A 22,143-nucleotide genomic window follows, 5' to 3' on the forward strand; every position below is an offset into this window, starting at 1 on the left:
AAAGACAAAAATTTGCTACGTAGTACCAAAAATTGGATTATAAAATTTAAATATAGCATATATTATCATAGGATTTAATGCGAGAAATAAAAGAAAGCTGACCAGTGAGTATTATTGGCCGTAAAGCAACGTGTAAATCAATATCTAAAAAATGTAATTCAATTCCAAATAAAAAAAAAATTCACCCAATAACATCAACTGGATGTCTTCTACTAAATAGGGAAACAACATAATTATTAGCATCCGAATCCTGATCTTTCATAAAGAAGCTCTATCATTCAAAGTGATGCCAGTGGCTGAATCTTTTTAATGAAGCTAAGCATTGTCTTGAGGCTGCTCTCATCTGTGCAAAAACAGTTTCGCAAAACAAGAATAAAAGTATGCAGCGACATATCAGATGTTATTCTTCACCTATATTGCACGGAAATTTAGCGAACATAAATTATGATCCATATTTATATCGATTTCTTTTTAAAGAAATACTAGTTCATCCATTTCTCGTTTTCACATTTTCCGTTTCAGAATTTCTTTTCCGTGCATAGCTCTCCACTTTCTAGATTGTGCTTTGCGGGATTTAAACATAATAGTACTACTTACCGAGTTTTGGTACGACGTGGCCCATTGGATGATGAATCACAACAGGATCAACAAATAATTTAACCAGATTCTTCCCTCCTTCCTTGAGAAAATCTCTCTCCCCTGTAACCATTACTCTGATTATCAAAATTTAGAAATTATGCTCTGTTATGTAGAAAGTTCCCTATTTTGCAGAAGACATTCAATTACATTTTCATTATCATGCCTTATACAATACCTTCTATACCATATTAAATGTCACACACACTTAATCACTCTTAGTTTCTCATGCTGCTTACGTAAAAATCCGCTCTAGCTTAACGGTTATCGTTGAATCTAAATAAAAAATTCAATAGAAAACTCGTATCTAAGTTACAACTAAAGGTGTGCTGGTTCAAACCGAACCGAATCCAAAATTTTAATTTTTTTCAAAACCAAACCAAACCAAGTTTTAAAGATTGTATGTTTCATCTTAATTGTATGTTTCATCTTAGATGAGCTAAATTTCAACTAGTTGAATTGCTTGGAGTATCAATTTTGCTACAAGTAACTCACTGATAAAGCAGAAACTTGTAACAAAAATAATCCATGACATTGTAATTGAGGCATAAACATGTAAAATTAGCTCAAAAAAGTCTTCAAGGTTTCTGAAAGTTACCTATAAAGTGGAGAGAAGGGCATTGAATAGGAGATGAAAATGCATTAGCAGCTAGCTTTGGTTTGCCATATTTGTATCCTAGAAACCTAATCCCAGATATTAATATAACAAACTTTATCTTAGGTACCCTTGTAAAAGCCATCCCCTACAAATTGCAGCGATTAAGATCGTTAAAACTGTTGAATAATCAATCAATCCAAAATTTCAAATAGTTAAGCAAATTTTTAACTATGATTTTATTGTTTTCAACACCCCTCCCTGAACGTGATCTAATGTTTATATAGTCGAATAGAGGCTATCTAGAATGAACTCTTAGATCTTTCATGTAATTGCTACGATATCATGTCAAATAATCAATTCACTCAAAAACTTAAGCTGGTGATGAATTTCAAACTATGGGTTCAAAACTATGGTTTCATTATCTCTAACGAACAAAATTAAAATCAAGTTGTCTCATTGAAATCTCGGGATTCCAACTTCTCTATAAAATTCAAGAAATTTAATGCTAGGTAGCACGGAGACTTCATTAAATCAATGTGTCCTGTTTCGGAAATGTGTCGGCCAATTAATGTTTCGGTCATGAAACTTCATATTTACATAAAAAATTCAAAATTACACTGTTTCGCTGTGTTCGTGTCTAAGTGTCCCGTTTTTCCATGTCCGTGTCATGTTACCTAGACTTAATGCAACCAAATATAAAAGGAATTTCACAGACCTGAGCTTGCATCCCTGGCATAGCAGATGACAAAATTGCCCCCTAATATTCATAAACAAAATCTTAAAAAACCAAAACAAATCAAGAATTCAAATTTAAAAAGTAAATTGAAGAAAACCCACCTGAGAAAAACCAAGAACACCATCAAAAGGGCCATGTTTAATCATATGATCTTCAATATAAGCAACCGATTCATCAAAATCTACGTACTCTTTGTAATCCTACCAAACCAACTTCAATAGCTAATCTTATATATACCTTCTTCTTGTTAATTCAACTAAAAAATTCAAAAAAAATGGAAACGATCTAATTTTATTACCTGACTGGCATGGTACCATTCGAAATAAGGAGGGTCAAAAACCCGTTCAACATCAGATTTTCCACGAGCAGGAAACGGGCCATCAAGAAAATGAAGATGAAGCTTTTCAAGAACAGTCTCGGGCCATCGTTCGATCATTTTCTGGAGAATTGAACCGCTTGTTCTGTAGCCATGCAGGCAAAGAATTCTGGGTTTGGTTTGATTTTCCATAAAATGTAGGGTTTCTTGCTTTGATGGAACCACTGTAACTGTATTTGCAAAGCTTAATGCTCTCAAATTCATGGAGCAGACCAGTGGTGTCGGTCATACAAGAAGCAGCCTTTCGGTTTTTTAAATGTTTTTTTTTCGTTACTACAGTACTGATTGAAGATAAACTTTTGGTCAATCAAATATTTTAGGGGCGATGACAAAAGTACCTAAAATTTTAAAAATATTTACAAATATACCTGTAAACTTTTTTTATTTACAAATATACGACTGATTTAAAATTAATTACAAAAGTATCAAAAAATGAAAATTAATTACAAAAGTACGATTTGTATAATGTCGGTATAATTATGGTATAATTTTGGAATACTAAAACTATAAATCAAATAATTTAAAAATAATATTTGGTTTATTATTAGTATTATTTCAGTATATTTTCGGTATATCGATTATAATTTTTTATATATATTTTCTAGTTGATAACATGTATATTTTTTTTATATGTACTTTTCATTATAGTTGGTAATGAAATAGAGAATTTGTATATTGTTGGTATAATTTTAGTATATTGTTAGGTTAATATTTAGTATGCGATGTGGTGTAATGTTGATGAAATAATATTTTTTCAGTATATTTTGATGTGTACACTTTTGGTATACTGTTGGTATAATTTTGGTATATTATTAATTTAATTTTTAGTATACGAATTGATGAAATTTTGGTAAATTTTCATTTAATATTAATAAAATCTTAGTATGTATAATGTCGGTATAATTTTGGTATAATGTTGATAAAATGTTAATATAATGTTAGTTTATTAGTATACAGACATTATACTCACAGTATACACCGTATGTTTGATATTATTTTTTATTTTTTTGTACTTTTGTAAATATTATTAATATTTTTGTAAATGAAAAAAGTTAACATGTAGTTTTGTAATTATTTTTATTTTTTTTGGTAAATGGTGTAATTTCCTCAATATTTTATGGGCTAGTACTTTTTGGTCAGTTGGGCTTTGGACCTATTCATGGACTTAGTATCTGTCCGGTCCGTCTGTCTTGAGCCGGACTTGATCGATTATGTTTAGAAAAATTTAAAAATTTATTTAAAATAAAAAAATAACAGGGTTTATACCTCATCACGGAAAAATTATAGATACCACATCACCTTTTTTATGATTTTATATTTTTATTCTAAGTGTCAAAAAATTAATAATTCTATTCAAGTATATAAAACACATGATCTAAGTCCAACTAACCAAATAGATAGATACCTATAATAACTTTATCATATTATTATAATGACCTTATCATACTATTATAATAACCTTATCTATCTATTATCATAATTGTATCATATTAATTATCATAATTTTATCATGCTATTATCATAACTGTTGTGAGCGGAGCGGGGTTCGGAGGCCGCTCGCCAAAACTTATGGCTGACTTCTCGATATGGAAATGGTTTGAAAAATGGAGTTGCCACCTAGTTCAACTAGAAAATGTCTTTTAACCGGCTAGATAGCCTTACTCGCCTCCGGTAAGACTATCGTGCATCAGAACAAAGACTAGGGTTCGTGGACCTTCCCGAGACTCTTGTACTTGACTTATCGGTTGCCGGCTTTATTTTCTGTACATATTCGTTTTATATCTCATCTCAACAGTATATGCAGTTCACAGGATATGAAAGTTGTAAATAAACAATTATGAAAGCTGTAAACATGTTTGACGCGCATATGACTCGATCTGGACTGGCATTTGAGACAAGTAGCAGGTACTCCTAAGTATACATCTAACCTTAGAGGTTTCTAGCAAATAGCATAAGTTTGACTGGTATGGATATTTTACATGCACAAAGCCTAAACCGGATGTATAAGCGTGATTTGATTGATTTTATTAGGTGATCTTGAAAAACCTATACAACTGTTACTACTTTTTCATATTGATCCTACGATGTCTAAGTGATGGGCTGGAATTGCATTAATGGGCCAATTTTAGGTGATTAATCCTTTAACTGGTTACTATTGGATTTGGAATGCTTTTGGAAAGCAGTAAACAATGCTAGAATGCTCAGAGGCAGTTGGATATACATATAAGGTTAGAGATACTTTAAAACCTTGTTGACTTTGAGTGTCTGGCACTCGCGCGGGTTTTGACCAACGGTCTGGTCAGAATGGGCTCTCAGTCAGATCACGAGAGTTGTGCGTTCCGTCGATCCGGTTCTACTGGTTTGATCCAGAGTCGATTCAGAGTTTAGGTTCTACTAATTTGGAGTCCAGAAACATGTTTTGAAGTTTGGATTGCGTCTAGAAGGATTTGGGAGCGAATCTGGAGGTCTGGCGAAGGAGGATCACGGCCAACAGGATAACTTGGCGGCGCCATCGGTTCTTGGGGCGGCGGCGGTTTGTCGGCATCAGTTTTCCGAGATTTTATTTTGCTTCGTTCTCACTCGTTTTAACTCCGTTTTCATGCAAAAATAGTCAAAACAGCATAAAAACGAACAAGGAATCCAAAAAAACGCATAATCAGAGTGTTTAAAGCTCATCTACACAAAACGTTATTTCGGGGCAGTAACTATTTTCATAGAAAAATAGCTAAAAACACCTAGAAACATGCATTGTAAGGCACCCAATCGAGTGTTTTCCGGGTTTGAACATTAAAGACAGCTAATTACAGTGATTAATGTTGAGAATAAACCCAACTCGTAATACTCGGTAAATACGAGGTCGAACCCACAAGGAGTGAAATAGGAGTGATTGACGAGAATGAAATTTAGTTATGATCCAATTCGTTTAGCAAAACAAAAGTGGTTGAAGTTTCAAGTATCCGATAACTACTAAAAATTCTACTAAGCACGTAATTGCAATTAACAACTAAAGAAACACTAATTATCAAAGGTGTAATTCAATAAAAGGGAAACGTCAAGGGATTGGTAGTCCCACCTAGGTTATGCATTTCATGGTTGGTCAAATTGGAAGTTGCTACGGACCGAGTGAGGTCTAAAACATCATTCCCGCTCTCTCGAGCCTCAAAGAATGACAAAACCGCTATCTAATCATCTAATCAATACCAAGCTCACTCTCATGTTACACCGCAAAACCAAATCATTAACTAGCGATTAATCAATCCACTCTAGGGCCACCTAGGTTCAAACCCACTCTCGTGGTGCTCTAAAATCTAGGTTTTCAATCCTATTAGTCAATCTAATCAACCACCTCTCAGTGTATCAATCAAACTCTAAACATGATTAAAGTAGCTAATCCTAATCAAGCAATAAGCAATAGGAGTGAAACATAAGCATACAACACTAAGAACCAACCAATCAATAAAACCCTAAGTTATCATACCAACCCCCTAACAAGGGGGGTTTAGCCACTCATACTTAAAGCAACACAAGCAATCAATGAATAAGAGTAATAGAGCATTATAAAGTAAAGATGGGTTACCTTAATTAAATGAGTAGAGCAATCAATCATAAGAGATAATGAAGATTCAGTAATAAATAAGCTTGCAATAATAATGAAGATCTTGTTCATACAAAGAAAATAAAGCTTCAAGAGCTTCAACAATGGAGGAAGCTATGGAGCACTTAATTCTAAAGAGATTCTATTCTAAGAAAAGTAATAGCAAAAGGGAATAATTCTCTAGAGTAAAGTTTTTGACCTAAAAATAGAGCTAATGTTGTTTTTATAGTACCCACAAAAGAGGAAAAGAAAACATCCATTACACATGTGTTGGGCCCAAAATGGCAATTGAATCAAGCCTTGTGATGTTTGAAATCAGAAATCCCCCTTTTTTTTAGCCTTGGCTCGAATCGAGCTCACTTTGGCCAAGTGAGGAGCTCGATTCGAGCCCAGCCATTCTGAGTTCAGCCCCATGTGGCTCGAATCGAGCTCCATTCTGAACTAGGTGAGCTCGATTCGAGCTGCCTTTTGCTGCTCCGGATCACGATCTTCAAACCTTCATAAATCGGTGTAGAAATGTCCGATTAAGTCGATTCTTGAACCTTTGGAAAGCTTAGGACGTCTACTTTAACTTTTATGAAGAACACGAATTCATTTGAAGCTTCTAGCTGGTCTAAATTGGTCAAATAGTGTACGGGGGTTAGCTTTTCAGATTTGCAAATGAGCTTCCGCATCTCTTTTGTCGTCTTTTCCAACTTTTGCACCAAAACGCTTCCGCAATGCTCTCAAGTACCTGAAATACTAAAACACGTAATAAGGCATTCGAAATACCATAAAATTGTGATAAAACATAATAAAAGCATGCGGAAACGACACTCTAAATAGGAGTAAAATACATGCTTTTTCATTGAATTTTATGGTAGTTTATTGAAAGCATCAAATTAGTTGATTATAGCACTCTTAATGGAAAAAACAAGCAATAAAATACCTAAACATGCATCCTAAGCATAATCACACCAATTATGGCAATTATACATGTAAATTTATGGCAAAATCAAAAGAACATTACTAAGGGTCCTCAGAATTACCGGTTTGAGTCCTGGCTCGTTTGCTAGCAAAGTTGATGCGGAATCCAGCTTCGAATCCGTGCGCATGATGCGTTCTTGGAGAATTAACACGTGTTCAGTGTTTTCAGGGCTGGATTTTAGTGTGTGTGTGTGTGATGGCCGAATTTTGCTGTTTATTTTTAGGGTTTGTTTGCTACCTTCAGTCAGGATGGCTTCAGACTGTAGTTATAGTGGTTAGGGGTGACCTAGGGTTTCCTAGAATCTTCTAGAATATTCTAGAATCTTCTAGAATATTCTAGAATCTTATAAGGTGAAAGTGTGTGAAGTGATAAGTCATTAGGTGTTAAGATTAGCTTTAAACTCTATTTTTTTAATTAAATTCGAATTAAGGATTGGTGGCTAAGTAAAAGATTGCTAAAAGTGTGTTTTGGTGCCCGAAAGTGTTAAAAAAGGTTCCTTGGGCCCTATACGTTTGGTCATGGCCAATTTCATCCCGTCAAACTTACAAATTAGCCCATAAACTTCTAAGACATTGTAATTAGTCCAATTTATGGACTTATACTACAATCTCTTTGGATTTTTATGGGCTATTTATACCTAATTACGTTTAATCCTCCAAGTTTGCAAAGTGCACAGATTACGCCTGCTTAGATTCCAGCAAGCAAATCGAAAGCTCGTCACCTGGACGTGTTTCTCTATAAATCATCATTGGACGCTTCAGTTCCTTATCACTTTTTACCTGTTCGAAAAATAGGTGTCTACAACTGTATGATGTTGTGATACTAATATGATAATGTTATCCTGCATATATGCTAACATTAAGTTACCGATATGATATTCAAGCACTTTATTTCACAGAAAATTATTTATTTCTGCAATGTTATGATACTGATATGAACATAGTAATACCTATATGATAATCAGACGCTGTTTTCTATAGAAAAATCATTTCTCAATCATAAAATCGTTTTTATGTAGATTTTTAGATCTGAAACTAAAAAAAATCTAAGAGCAATTCTTTTAGATCTAAAAGTTAAAATAAATCATAATAATCACTACGATCCAAGAAAAAATCGCTAAAATTAAATATGGAAGACAACACATCGATGGTGAAACGATGATAGATAGAAGAAGTGATAGAGGCGGTGCAATGAAGGAAAAAATGAAGAAGAAGAAGAAGAAAAAGGAAGAACAAGAAAAAATGGAGAAGAAGAAGAACAAAGAAAAGAGAAAAAGAAAAAAACACAATAAAAATTTGTTTAGAGTAAAAAATAATAAAAATAAGTATTATTATAATAAAAAGAAACCTTAGAGTAAAAAAAATAAAAATACTAAAAGGGTGAGGTATTGTCACGATCCAATTTCACAAATCGCGACCGATGCTAGGGTATGGGTATGATTGTGCCGAAACCCGTAGCTAACCTTGCTGATAACCATAAAAACATATAAACTTGCAAGAAAATCACTGTTCGGGGGCAACCGAGACTCCAACCTAAATCTAGCAGTTTATATAAATAGTTATATAATAAAATGCTCGACATAAATCCGAGACTCAAACAACATGCCTTATATATAAATCAAATATCCAAAGTATATATTAAAAACATGCTAACAGAAATAACTAACAGTCGGACTAATCCGACAAAGTAACTAAACTATAAAAGCATTAAAGTCATAATCTGTTACTACTGCGGTCTAAGAGTTTTAAAAGAAGGACTATCTTTATTTAAAACCAAAAGTGGACCTCCACGGAATAATGAAAACTGAAGTTCAATCAAACGCTCAAAATCATAAAGCTAACAAATTGGGAAAAACAACGAGGTCAAATATACTGAGATGAGTTCATAATGCTATTTACATTTATTAAGATTAAAACCCTTAAAACCAAATCCTTTTATACTAATATACATAAGATTATAGAATACAATATTAAAATGAAATCCAAAGTATATAACCAAAGTATATGGGAACAAATCCTCATCAATTACCAAAGTAGGCCAGACATTTCAGCAAATCCCAAAGTACTTACCGGTGCACGCAGTCTCGATACGAGCCTATCGAGTAGCTCTTTCCAATCCAGATCCATAATCATTAAAAACAGTTCATAAACATTTGTAATACTAAAATAATTTACGGTACTTAATAAAACGGTAAATAACACTATAAACTCACTGTTTGCTAATCCACGTGATAACCTGCCAAGCAACCTAAACCTGCTCTGATTCAGGAGCACGAACAGTCGACGGTCGAGAAATAAAGCTTAAGTTAAAAACAATTCATCCCCTAACTCTAAGAATACTAGACACCACATAGGACTAGTATCTCAACCACAAGCCAAAGACTAAGCCCAAGCACATCATCCATACATATACATTCCATTATCAAGTAATACCAGAGTCAAACAATAAGTTAAGCATAATTGAATTCCCGTTGAAAATATAATCCGGAGTACTTATATAACTTAGTTTAAAACTTTGAAACCAAGTGAAAATCCTAGAGTAGTGAATTAGCTTTCAAGCTTAATCTCACATGTCGGGCGACCCAAGTCTAACTCGACCCAAAGTGTCACGACCCAAATTATTGAGCCGAGACCGGCGCTAGGGAATGGGAGTGGTTGCTCCGAAACCCGTAGCAAGCCTAAAACCGTTATAAATTTTTCGCGATTAAAACATATTACTATATACAATACGTTTTCAGAAATCTTCTTTAAATAATATAATTCAATTATTAAAACATCGTATTTCTTTTCTGAAAACATTCGCGAACAAATTCTTAGAAACCAGGGTCTTACCGAGCGATATCTCATATCCAGCACCGCCCTGTTTCTGATCACAAACATAACCAATTCCTCTTAAGGCAATTGGTACACAATTCAAACGGATAAAACGCCATCTTTATAAACAACTTACTTATATAATTATATCAGAGTTTACTATTCAAATACCGTTTGAAATTAAATTATACACCTTATACTGACACCTACTGACTACTGCAGCTCTATAAAAACTCGCACTTTGTGTAAGCCAAAAAGGCTGCCGACACAAAGGAGATGGTCTGTCTGATCCGACTCCGGTCACCTGAAAGAAAACACTGTGAGGGGGTCAGTATTTGGGGAAATACTGAGTGAGCTTGCAAGTTACTAACAGTATTAATATAAAAAAATATAGCATCGCATCTTAAGAAAACAATAATATAAAACATATAAACATGTATTTGATCCGTACGAAACTAATATCCTAGCATGCGACACAACTCACGAATAATCATATATCATTCAATTCAATCGTAAATATCATTTGCGAGTCCAACTCGCTGGTGGCCCAGCCACTAGGTACGGGGACTTCCAGGCTACACCGTAGCCGAGTTCACTCTGCGTATCGAAATCATAACCCAATCATAAATTTCATATTCATCAACAGCTCTCGGCTGTGTCAAGTCAATTCATCACTCATATGCAAACATACTAGACTGACTCGATACTGGTGATCACACAGCCTATTGACACTCAATAGGTAGCTAGTTTCTTCGGATCGCATACTAGTTCTCGTATATAGAAATTAAGAAAGCATATAACCTTTCAGTCATTTATATAACATGCGATGCGTATAAACAGTATATGTATATCTATGCAAATAACTTTATATATCTATAATACACGAAAGTAAATTTGCCACTCACAGTGACCGCTATCCAAAACTGCATTACTATAATCCCGCAAGCGTAAGCTCCATGCGTTGTCCAATCACATAACCACTCCAGCTACTGGGTTGGTAGCTCGTCGGTACGTCAGTTACTTAATCGAGTTACCTATTCGTTTAATCCATAAACGTGGGCTTAGTATTCAAATTCCTAAGTTATAAACTTAGGTTAACATAATCGTATTTCAAATACGATTTTTAACTTTGATAGTATTCTAATACTTACTCGAGATATTCGTCATATCTCTTATTCATCAATTCTTAAACTTAGGTTCCTTATTTCTCGGAACCTTAATCGAACTCATTATGTTCGATATCCAAATTTCTTATTTTCGGGGTCCGTGATACACTTTTAATGTCCGACGTACTTAAAGTCGGAAAACGGGGTCATAGCGGGGCGAAAATATCGTATAGGTGCTTCACGTAAACTATGCGCCCGCATAGTCTACTTGCGCGCCCGCGCAAAGTACTTGCGCGCCCGCGCAAGTTTGTTACGCGCCCGCGTAACATTGTTACGCGCCCGCGTAACTATGTTACGCGCCCGCGTAACATTGTTACCCGCCCGCGTAACTATGTTACGCGCCCGCGTAACTATGTTACGCGCCCGCGTAACTTTGTTACGCGCCCGCGTAACACTTGCTCTTGGCCATTCCGACGTGCTTCCGGCGTGAAAACGTTCCAAACACATCCGAAACGCTTAATCTAAGCTCAAAACACTAAAATCCAATTCTAATATCGATTAAAACGATATAATCGTTTCGTGGCCTAAAACTTTGAATCGATATAACTTAAAATATATCCGTTTAAACGGTAAAACGACAAGCTTACCGCGATTCGCCTCTGGAATACGATCAATTCGAGCTATTAAGCGTCGGAAACGGACGAGAAACGGAGATCGAGCGACGGATCGAAACGGTCGTCCTTTTCTTTCTTTTCTCCTTCTGGAGATTTCTTTTTTCTCTGATTCCTTATGATTAAGGAAATGTGTATATATAGTTTGGCAAATTTGCCAGTTCAATCCTTCATTTCTTTAACTTAAACCATTTCTCTTTTAAACTTTAATAATTAACCAAATGGTTAAATTATCCTTCTAACTCAATTACTTACGTATTATTTATATCCAAATAAATAATACTAACCCAAAATTATTATTTCCATCAATAATCTTCTAATTGTTATTCCCGAGGCTTAATTGGCTAATTTGCACTTTGGCCCTTGAAACTTTTCAAAAGTTACAATTTAGCCCAAACGCATCCGCGTTCAAATTTTAAAAGGTCTCCGATTGACCCGAAACTTTTACCACCTATACTATAAAATATTTCGCGGGCTTTGGCGAAATAATATCCCTTCGGGTCTTATATGGTTAAATTACCATTTTAGTCCCTGTACCTTATTTTGCGACTTTCTTAACATTTTTCTTTTCTAATTCCAATTCCAACTTTAGGATTGGAATATAATATTAAATTCCTCGCAATAATCTTTTTCAAAACCATCGTGCTAAAATTTTATACTTATCTTAATTTCTCGGAAATCCTTCCGATATTGCTACTCCGGCGATGCAACACTGGACACGTGGTCCAGTTAAATGCTTAAATATTTTGGGGTATTACACAAAGATATGCCAGAGTAAAAAAAAAGTATAATGCGAAACCTTTAAATTAAAGGCTTAATCACCAAAAAATTCCAAACCTATACGTTTTGTGTCAATTATAGCCAAACCTTTAAAAATCACCAGATTTAACCAAACCTTATATGTTCTGTTTCTTTTCTAGCCATTTTTGAATCGAACCGGTTTTTCTGACAGCGTGTCGTCCACGTCACCGCCAACTAAGCAATTGGCTGGCATGTCAGCTGAAATATTTAAATAAGATTTGGCTATAACTGACACAAAATGCATAGGTTTGGTATTTTTTGGTGAATAAAACTAATTTTAAAATTAAATAATTAAATGATTAATTATATTATAATAAAAATCATATATATTTAAAAGATAATATTTTTATTTAACGCTAATTAAAATTAATTTATTTTATACTAAATTTAAATAATTCTACTAATTGTTTTTTACATATTTAAGGGATATATAATTAATTTAAATTCTAATAAAAACAAAAAATGTCATATTCATTCTCGGTTTTTTGACACCGCCACCGTTTGAGACCCAATTGTTCGTCTTCCGACGAACAATCTGAAAGTAATATACACAACAAACATACGACAGTGTTCATAATTCAAGTATACACACATAAACATAAAAATAATCACAGAATAAACTTCTTATTTAAAGGACGAGTATAATTATTTTCTCATTTTTTTTCTTTAAAAGGTGAAGCTCATTGTGGTGTAATCAATATATATCATGATGTTTATAAGCATAAATGCATATGTCATTTTACTCGGTATAACCAAAAACTTATCTTAATTTACACATATATAACTATTTTATTTATTATCTAAATCCAGTTATAACAAGATCTTAACAACACTAAAAATAATAAATCAAGTTCAAAATCATCATGAACATTAAATCCTTTCACCAAATTTAATTCAACATTAATTTTTAAGTAATACATTAATTCATTTTTTAATTACATATTCATTAAAATATAAATTTATTAGATTTAATTAGGTTTAATATAATATTAAAATTAATTTTAATTAGTATTAAATAGGAAATATTAATTATTTTTAAATATATATAAATTTCATAAATGATATAATTAACTTACTAATTATTAAATTTAAAAATTGGCTTGAATTTAAAATTAGGTTTACTTGCTCAAAAAATACCAAACCTATATTTTTTATGTCAGTTATAACCAAATCTTATTTAAATATTTCAGCTGCCATGCCAGCCAATTGCTTAGTTGGCGGTGAGGTGGACGACACGGTGTCAGAAAAACCGGTTCGATTTAAAAATGGCTAAAAAAGAAACTAGACATATAAGGTTTGGCTAAATCTGGTGATTTTTAAAGGTTTGGCTATAATTGACACAAAACGTATAGGTTTGGCATTTTTTGGTGATTAACCCTAAATTAAACTACGTTCATTTGAAAACTATGGAACTCAATCATAGCTTAACAACCAAGTAAACCATTTATACAACATGCTTAAACCTTTTGCCAACACTTGGCAAAACCACCCAGAGTAGACACACATGTGCCGAAGCATATCAAATGATCCATATGAGGTCTAAATACACATATGAGTCATTCAATTCAGATTTGAAATAGAGAAGTTAACTTAACCATTTATGCGGCACAATTTCGTCAAACTTGAATACATGGAACATCGTCAACGATTCTTAAACAATGCCAACATATTTCAAACATCCAAAACACCTCCAAATGTATATGTGCAGCCACTTAAGTCTCGAACAACAAACAAATCAAAACGGGTTGAATACGCGCGTCACAAGCCAATTACACAATCTATAATCCATTCGATAAGCCAACAATACGTTGATTTCTAACAACCTACATCAGCCCCAAATAAAGATTTCCAGCCGTTCAATAACACATCAAAATACTGAATAACACTAAACATAATCATACCAAACAACCTAGCATTCAATCCATTCAATTTCATTGTAAATCTAGAGTATAACTCAATCACAACACGTATTCAAATCACCCTAACATGCAATTTAGATTCAACATGAAAAAAATAATAGGTAAATCAATATACAACACAACCATGAATCTAGAACACGATAAACACGATGTGGCGCAAGAATGGTACATACTCGATGTGAAACAACGAATCGAAGCGAAGGTTAAAAGGGATCAGATTAAAGATGATATTCTAATGCCCAAGTCGCTGGAAATCAAAGATTATCAAGTAAGGATTTGATACGAGTAAAGGAACTATATTTACACAAAGAAAAAACGTAAGAATCGCTTACCAAAGCCACACAAGTGATGAGATGGAAGAGGAATGATCCAAATCAGAGTGTTTTTAATTGAGAGGGGTCAGCTAGGTTTTGATATAAGTGTAGAGAGGCACCGACATGAAAAATGTGACAGGCGCGTTGCGAGGCGCGATGGCCCAACGCGCCCTCCAACACGCCTAAACTTTTGATCCAATGGTCAACCTTTTCTTGTGCACAACACATCTAAAAATGAGCGCGATCTGACGGTGCAATCTGGAGATATGGATGCTTTATCAAAACATGTCAGATTCAGAAGGCACACGAATACATCATCGATTATAATTCGGATACAAATCAAATCGCCATCGAAAACTCATATGACACATGCAACACATATAAGATACAATTCAAACCCCAATTAAAGTGTCACACTTGCTAAATCCACCATTAACAATTCGAAATTAAGTTTGAAACACAACGAAACCATGACGGAAAAACACGGGATATTACAGGTATTTTCTCTATCTTTTCCTATAAAAAAATAGGGCGTTTTTTTCTAATTTTCTCTTATTTTTATCTTGTCTAGTTTGAGGCTGTAATAGATTTAAATTTTTATGGACGAACTTAAATTTATTTTTTATATAAATTTGAAAAAGTTATATACACACACGAATCAAGCTTACATAACAAATATAAAATTCGAACTAGACTTAGATCAATTTTAAATTTTATTAAAATAGTCAAGTCAGACTGGCTCAGCCCGAGCCCATCCCACTTGAGCTTATGAAACAAAATCTATTTATTCAATTTATTTAGGGTTTAAAAGATTATTTTTTTCACAATTTGTTTGTTCATCTGTTTAATTGATGTTGTCTCTTAATATTTTATAATAATTTATCCTTATAGATTCTTGAAATTAAATTTATGAATATACATTTTTCTAAATAAAATTATAGATGAAAAATTAGGGATCGCACTCCTCATCTCAATCAGGTTGAAACCCTTTTATGAATACATCATTTTTCTTGCTATTTAAGTAAATTAAATGAAAAAATTATACAAAGTTATTTCAACTAAAAAAATCATATATGATTAGCCAATTTACGAAAACAAAATCATGCATGACCAGCCATGTGAATTCCTCGATCAAGGGGTTGAGCAGGATATTTTTGTCTCGATCAATAATAATATATCAACCAACCAAGAGCGTTCCTCTAGCCAAGATAAGAGCAGTAAAGATTCGTCTCCATGAAAAATGTTCATCTCGACAAGCAAAATGAAGATCCTCGAGCCAGCAAGTAAGCAAAGAGTTGTCTCGATGTATCAGCTTAAAGAAAACAATAAATTAACCTTAACAATCAGCTTAATAGGACCTCTCACTCAGCAGCAACAAAATCTATGGGCATAAGTGTCACGACCCAAATTATTAAGCCGCGACCGGCGCTAGGGAACGGGAGTGGTAGCTCCGGAACCCGTAGCAAGCCTAAAATTAATGTAAATTTTACGCGATTAAAACGTTTTATTATATATAATACATTATCAGAAATCTTCTTTAAATAATATAATTCAATTATTAAAATATCGTATTCCTTTTTTTTTTTTTGAAAACATTCGCGAAACAATTCTTAGAAACCAGGGTCTTACCGAGCGATATCTCATATCCAGCACTGCCCTGTTTCTGATCACAAACATCACCAATTCCACTCACGGCAATTGGTATCAAATTCAAACGGATAAACGCCATCTTTCTAAACAACTCATTTATAAAATTATATCAGAGTTTACTTTTCAAATACCGTTTGAAATCAAATCATAAATCTAATACTGACACCTACTGACTACTGCAGCTCTATAAAACTCGTACTTTGTGTAAGCCAAAAGGCTGCCGACACAAAGGAGATGGTCTGTCTGATCCGACTCCGATAACCTGAAACAACAATGGTGAGGGGTCAGTATTTGGGAAAATACTGAGTGAGTTGACATTTACTAATAGTATTATAAAAATATAACATCGCATCTTAAGAAAACTATATTATAAAACATATAAACATGTATTTGATCCGTACGAAACTAATATCCTAGCATGCGACACATCTCTCGAATAATCATATATCATTCAACCCAATCGTAAATATCAATTGCGAGTCCAACTCGCTGGTGGCCCAGCCACTAGATACGGGGACTTCCAGGCTACACCGTAGCCGAGTTCACTCTGCGTATCGAAATCATAACCCAATCATAAATTTCATATTCATCAACAGCTCCCGGCTGTGTCAAGTCAATTCATCACTCATATGCAAACTTACTATACTAACTCAATACTGGTGATCACACAGCCTATTGACACCCAATAGGTAGCTAGTTTCTTCGGATCGCATACTAGTTCTCGTATATAGAAATTAAGTAAACATATAACATTGCAATCAATTATATATAATGCGATGCGTGTAAACGGTATATATATTTCTATAAAATAACTTTAATTATAATACACGAAAGTAAAGTGCAACTCACAGTGACCGCTATCCAAAACCGCATTATTATAATCCCGTAAACATAAGCTCCATGCGTCGTTCTCGTAGCTATTCCAGCTCGTTAACCTGGTAGCTCGTCGGTACGTCACTCACCTATTCACATTACCCGTACGTTTAATTCATAAACGTAAACTGAATACTAAAATCCTAAGTTATAAACTTAGGTTAACACGATCCTATTCTATTTATGTCTTTTAACTTTGATCGTGTTCTAATACTTAGTCGAGATACTTGTTATATCTCTTATCCATAGATTTCTAATCATAGGTTTCTTATATCTCGAAACCCTAATCGAATACGTCGTGTTCGATATCCAAATTTCTCGTTTTCGGGGTCCGTGTTTCCTTTTTGATGTCCGACACTCTTAAAGTCGGAAAACGGGGTCATAGCGGGGTGAAAATACCGTATAGGTGCTTCACATAAACTATGCGCCCGCACAATCTTGTTGCGCGCCCGCGCAAAGTACTTGCGCGCCCGCGCAAAGTACTTGCGCGCCCGCGCAAGTTTGTTACGCGCCCGCGTAGGATTCGTCCGCGGCCATTCCGACGTGCTACTAGCGTAAAAACGCTCCAAACACATCCGAAACGCTTAATCTAAGCTCAAAACACTATAATCCAATTCTAATATTGATTAAAACGATATAATCGTTCCGTGGCCTAAAACTTTGAATCGATATAACTTAAAATATATCCGTTTAAACGGTAAAACAACAAGCTTACCGTGATTCGCCTCTGGAATACGATCAATTCGAGCAATTAAACGTCGGAAACGGACGAGAAACGGCGAAGCGGCGACGGATCGTAACGATCGTCATTTTTCTTTTCTTTTCTCCTTCTGGAGACTTCATGCGCCTCTGCTCCTTCTTTCTTATTCATAAGGAAATGTGTATATAAGCTTTGGCCAATTTATCTCTTTAACCCTTCATTTCTTTAACTTAAACCATTTCTCTTTTAAACTTTCTAATTTAACCAAATGGTTAAATTATTCTTTTAACTCGATTGCTTACGTATTATTTATATTCATATAAATAATACTAACTCAATATTATTATTTTCCGTCAAAATCTTTTAATTACTATTCTCGAGACTTAATTGGCTAATTTACACTTTAGCCCTTAAACTTCTCAAAAGTGACAATTTAGCCCAAAACGCATCCGCGTCCAAATTTTAAAAGGTCTTCGATTGACCCGAAACTTTTACCACATACATATACTATAAATCATTTCGCGGACCTTGGCGAAATAATTTTCACTTCGGAATTTATATGGCTAAATTACCATTTTAGTCCCTGTACTTTATTTTGCGACTTTCTTAACATTTTTCTTTTCAATTCCAATTCTGTCTTTAGAATTGAAATATATTATTAAATTTCTCGCATATAATCCTTTCCAAAACCGACCTACTAAAATTTATTTATCGGAAAACTTCCCGATTTTGCCACTCTAGCAAATCCAGACTGGACACGTGGTCCAATTAGATAATTTAATATTTTGGGGTATTACAATAAGCAACATTGTCAAATAAATCAATTTAAGAGAAGTGATTGACATAAATGACTAAGAATTAACTAAAATTTTGGCATTAATCTTTTGGTTAATGGCGAGGGGGAGATTTCAAAACTCATTAGTGTGGATTGACGAATCTATAGTACTCGCAACTATTAAAATTATCTGACAAGAAAAAATTAATAGAAAGAAGTTGGACATGCCACAAATGATTCTCAATTTTAAAACAGTAACGAGTCAAAGCATCCGCGACTCATTTCCTTCCTGATAAATATGAGTCGCTACCACTTACTTTAGAGAATGTAAACAGCTCAGCCAACAAAATCTGAACCTCCAAAAAACATCCATAGACCGAGATGGAAACATCCATAACATAAGTCGAAACTGACTCCAGCCAAAGATGATGCCAACTATTATCATAAACTTTAATAAATTAATTGTGAAACTATAAAGATAAACTAATTTCTCGATATAGTAACTGAATCGTTCCAAAATCAAATGATGAAAGCTGAAAAAGCAGTTATTGATAGAGACTTTTTTGCCACCAAATGAATCATTCAAATAACAAATTACAATTTGAAATTCAGTTTATAAAAATCAGAAAGCCATACTAAAACAAACCTATGAAAACTATTGTATCAGTGGAAGAATTTAGTGTATATAAGAATCTGATTCTCCTTCACAAATTAAAGGTGATATTGTGCAAGCAACAATTTATTGTTGTTCATAGTCTCAATACTTCTACCAAAATTGATTTGTACCATAAAAAATCAAAACCTTGGTCAATTTTTTTAATCCTGCCATCAAAATGTCTTCTAAGTTATTAAGGTATAATTATCTCTAATATCAAGGGGTCATAAGCATTTTGAAATTTTAATTTTTATTATCTAATAGTATTATTAATTATTTATAAAATTTAGTAACATTAAATATTATATTATATTAAAATTAAAATTAATGTAAATAGAAATATTAAAAAACATAATTATTTAAAATATTAAAATTTTAATTAAGTTATAAATAACTACTAATAAAGTAAATAAATGATACTTATATTTACATCACGTGACTAAAAAATAATTAATAAAAATATAAAATAAAAATCCAAGACGCAAAACAAAAATAAGTAAAACACATCTGACTATCGACGAACATATAAAGATTAGACCTTGTTAAATCCACTCTCTCTTTCAAAATTATTCTCTCCCTTCTCTCTAGAAAAAAGAGTTTTTTTTTTGTTCATGTTCTTCAGAGTGGGAGAAGATGATCTTTCCGATTAACCGGAAAGTCATCTAATCTCCGTCCATAGTATAAATTATTGTGATCTACTTTCTTGTTTGAATAAGTTTTTTTTAAGATGGTCTTTTCAATTTGGTTTTTATGTTGGTGAATAAATTTTTGTGGTTTTGTTCCCACATCTTAGATCCGAAATTTTAGATTGTTCAAGTAGTGTTCATTCAAACTTTAAATCCAAGTTTTTGTAGATCTAAAAATCAGGGAGGTGTGTATATCTAGCTTTTTAGAATATCATTGAAGATGAACTGAAAATACTAGACTTCGTCGGATAGAGCGGATTTCTTGTCAAAATCGAAAAAAGAATTATCTAAGTATCCCGCTCAACGGGAACATAGTTCTACATTGTGTTAAGTTTACGGGATCCATGTCATGGATTTTTCTTTATTTTTTAATTATTTTTACTTATCTTAAATTGTTGTTTAATATTTGGTTGTTCAAATTTGGAAAATCATATTAACCTCTTTGTAATATGACTTTCATTATTCGTATTTATGTCTTCATCAATATATTGTAACTTTGGAAGGAAAAAAAAAACATCTTACTGGTTCAAGAAAAGTATATACTAAAACATAGTTTATTGTTTTCATGATTCCTTTGGACTATTTCTCATCAAAATTTAATTTACTTCAGCCTATGACAAACTTACCGTCTTGACCAACTTCATTATTTGTCTCTTCCATTTGATTTTTTGATTTCTTCTTTTTTAATTTATGTGGCAAAACCTTTCAAAGGTACTCTCTTGTCCTATATTTTTGTCTCAAAAGGAAATTTAAGATTATGATAAATATTGTATATTTTTTATATCATTTGTCTTGCACTGAAAATATAACCTACGAATATAAGCTATGTATAGTTTTATTTTAAACTAATTAAATTTATACTTTGTATATTTAATCTTGATTTAAAATTGGATAAATGAATGAGGATTTTTTCCTAAATAACTCATTTTGCAACTTAATTACAGTGGTATCCTATTTTTTGACACATTTACATCTCATATTTTTTCATTTAGCAAAATGACATTTTTTAGTTTTTTAATTACAGAAATACTTTTTTTTACTTTCTATGTGTAATGTCTTTGTAGACACCTATTTTCTGTACAGATAAAAAGTGATAAGCGATTGAAGCGTCCAATGATGATTTTCAGAGAAATTCGTCCGGATGACGAGCTTGTGATCCGCTTGTTTGAATACAAGTAGGCTAAATCAGTGCACAGTTGCAAACTTGAAAGATCAAAACATAATTAGTCGCAAGTAGCCTGTAAAAATCCAAAGAGATTGTGATATAACTCTAAGAAATTGGATTAATTGTAATATCTTAAAAGTTTATGTGCCAATTTGCAAGTTTGACGGAATAAATTGACCATACCCCAATCCGAAGGATTCCGGAAGTCGTTTTTAATACTTTCAGGTACCAAAATAAACTTTTAGACCCCCTTTTCTTAGCATGCAAGGTTTAATACGAATTTAATTAGAAAAATCCTAAAGACAAATGTAAAACTTAATCCTAATTCTCAGAAGCTATCACTTCACATACTTTCACAACCCATGTTCATCTCTAACACTCATTAACAGACTCCTAACCTAACTTAGACTAAAGGTAGCACTAACTCTAATTTTACCTCTATAAATAGAACACTAACACAGCCTAGTTAAAAGTAGGACCAACAAACATTTTAGTACGCCTGAAAATCAAATACAAACCCTAGATCTACACTAGTTGGTTGAACCATACACTGCACACACACACCATACAAGTCGATTTTTATTAATCAAACAAGCTTATACTCTTCAATCAGTCAAGAACGCATTGTTGCACATCAATCTAAAGCTGGATTCCATACCCGGATCGCTAGAACACGAGCCAAGGACTCATAACAGTACTTCTGAGGACCCAACTCTTCTTTCCATCACTTTTTCCATGCCTTTTCAAGAACTGTTAGCTTTCATGTTTTAGATTGCATGTTTAGGTTGTTTTATTGTAAACTGCCATTAACTGCCATAACTGTTGTATTTAATGTTTATGCCATGAATAGTATATATCTGCATTAGGAACATGTTTTTAGGTTTGTTTTATTTAATTTTGAGTATGCCCATGCCAGATTTGGTCAGATCTATAGGTAGAGTTGCTTGTTTAGCCATAAACTGCTATTTTGCTATTTTAACTGTTATTGCCATGATTGCCATGAGATCTGACTTAGAAACATGTTCATAGACTGTTTTACTTATTTTTAATCACTCCCACATATCAGATCTGATCAAATCTATAGGTAGAATCACATGTTTATCCATA

General features: G+C 33.3%; 1 protein-coding gene across 1 annotated transcript; it reads right to left on the reverse strand.

Annotated features, from left to right (window-relative positions):
* Nucleotides 1-87: 87 nt before the first annotated feature.
* On the reverse strand, nt 88-2,608 carry LOC126655692 (uncharacterized). The gene is made up of 6 exons (XM_050349944.1): nt 2,269-2,608; nt 2,072-2,170; nt 1,950-1,991; nt 1,235-1,379; nt 598-699; nt 88-343 (listed from the first exon to the last, which is right to left on the reverse strand). Exons 1-6 carry the CDS (start codon nt 2,548-2,550, stop codon nt 279-281), a joined length of 735 nt encoding a protein of 244 aa, XP_050205901.1. The 5' UTR covers nt 2,551-2,608; the 3' UTR covers nt 88-278.
* Between the last annotated feature and the right edge of the window lie 19,535 nt (nt 2,609-22,143).

This window comes from Mercurialis annua, linkage group LG7 (genome assembly GCF_937616625.2).
Source record: "Mercurialis annua linkage group LG7, ddMerAnnu1.2, whole genome shotgun sequence".
NCBI classification, from domain to species: domain Eukaryota; kingdom Viridiplantae; phylum Streptophyta; class Magnoliopsida; order Malpighiales; family Euphorbiaceae; genus Mercurialis; species Mercurialis annua.

Coding starts and splice junctions, on each gene's coding strand:
- LOC126655692 (XM_050349944.1), bottom strand. CDS start 2,550: ATGAATTTGAGAGCATTAAGCTTTGCAAATACAGTTACAGTGGTTCCA. Junction 700..1,234: donor CCCTTCTCTCCACTTTATAG/GTAACTTTCAGA, acceptor TAATGGTTACAG/GGGAGAGAGATTTTCTCAAG. Junction 344..597: donor CCACGTCGTACCAAAACTCG/GTAAGTAGTACT, acceptor GTTTTTGCACAG/ATGAGAGCAGCCTCAAGACA.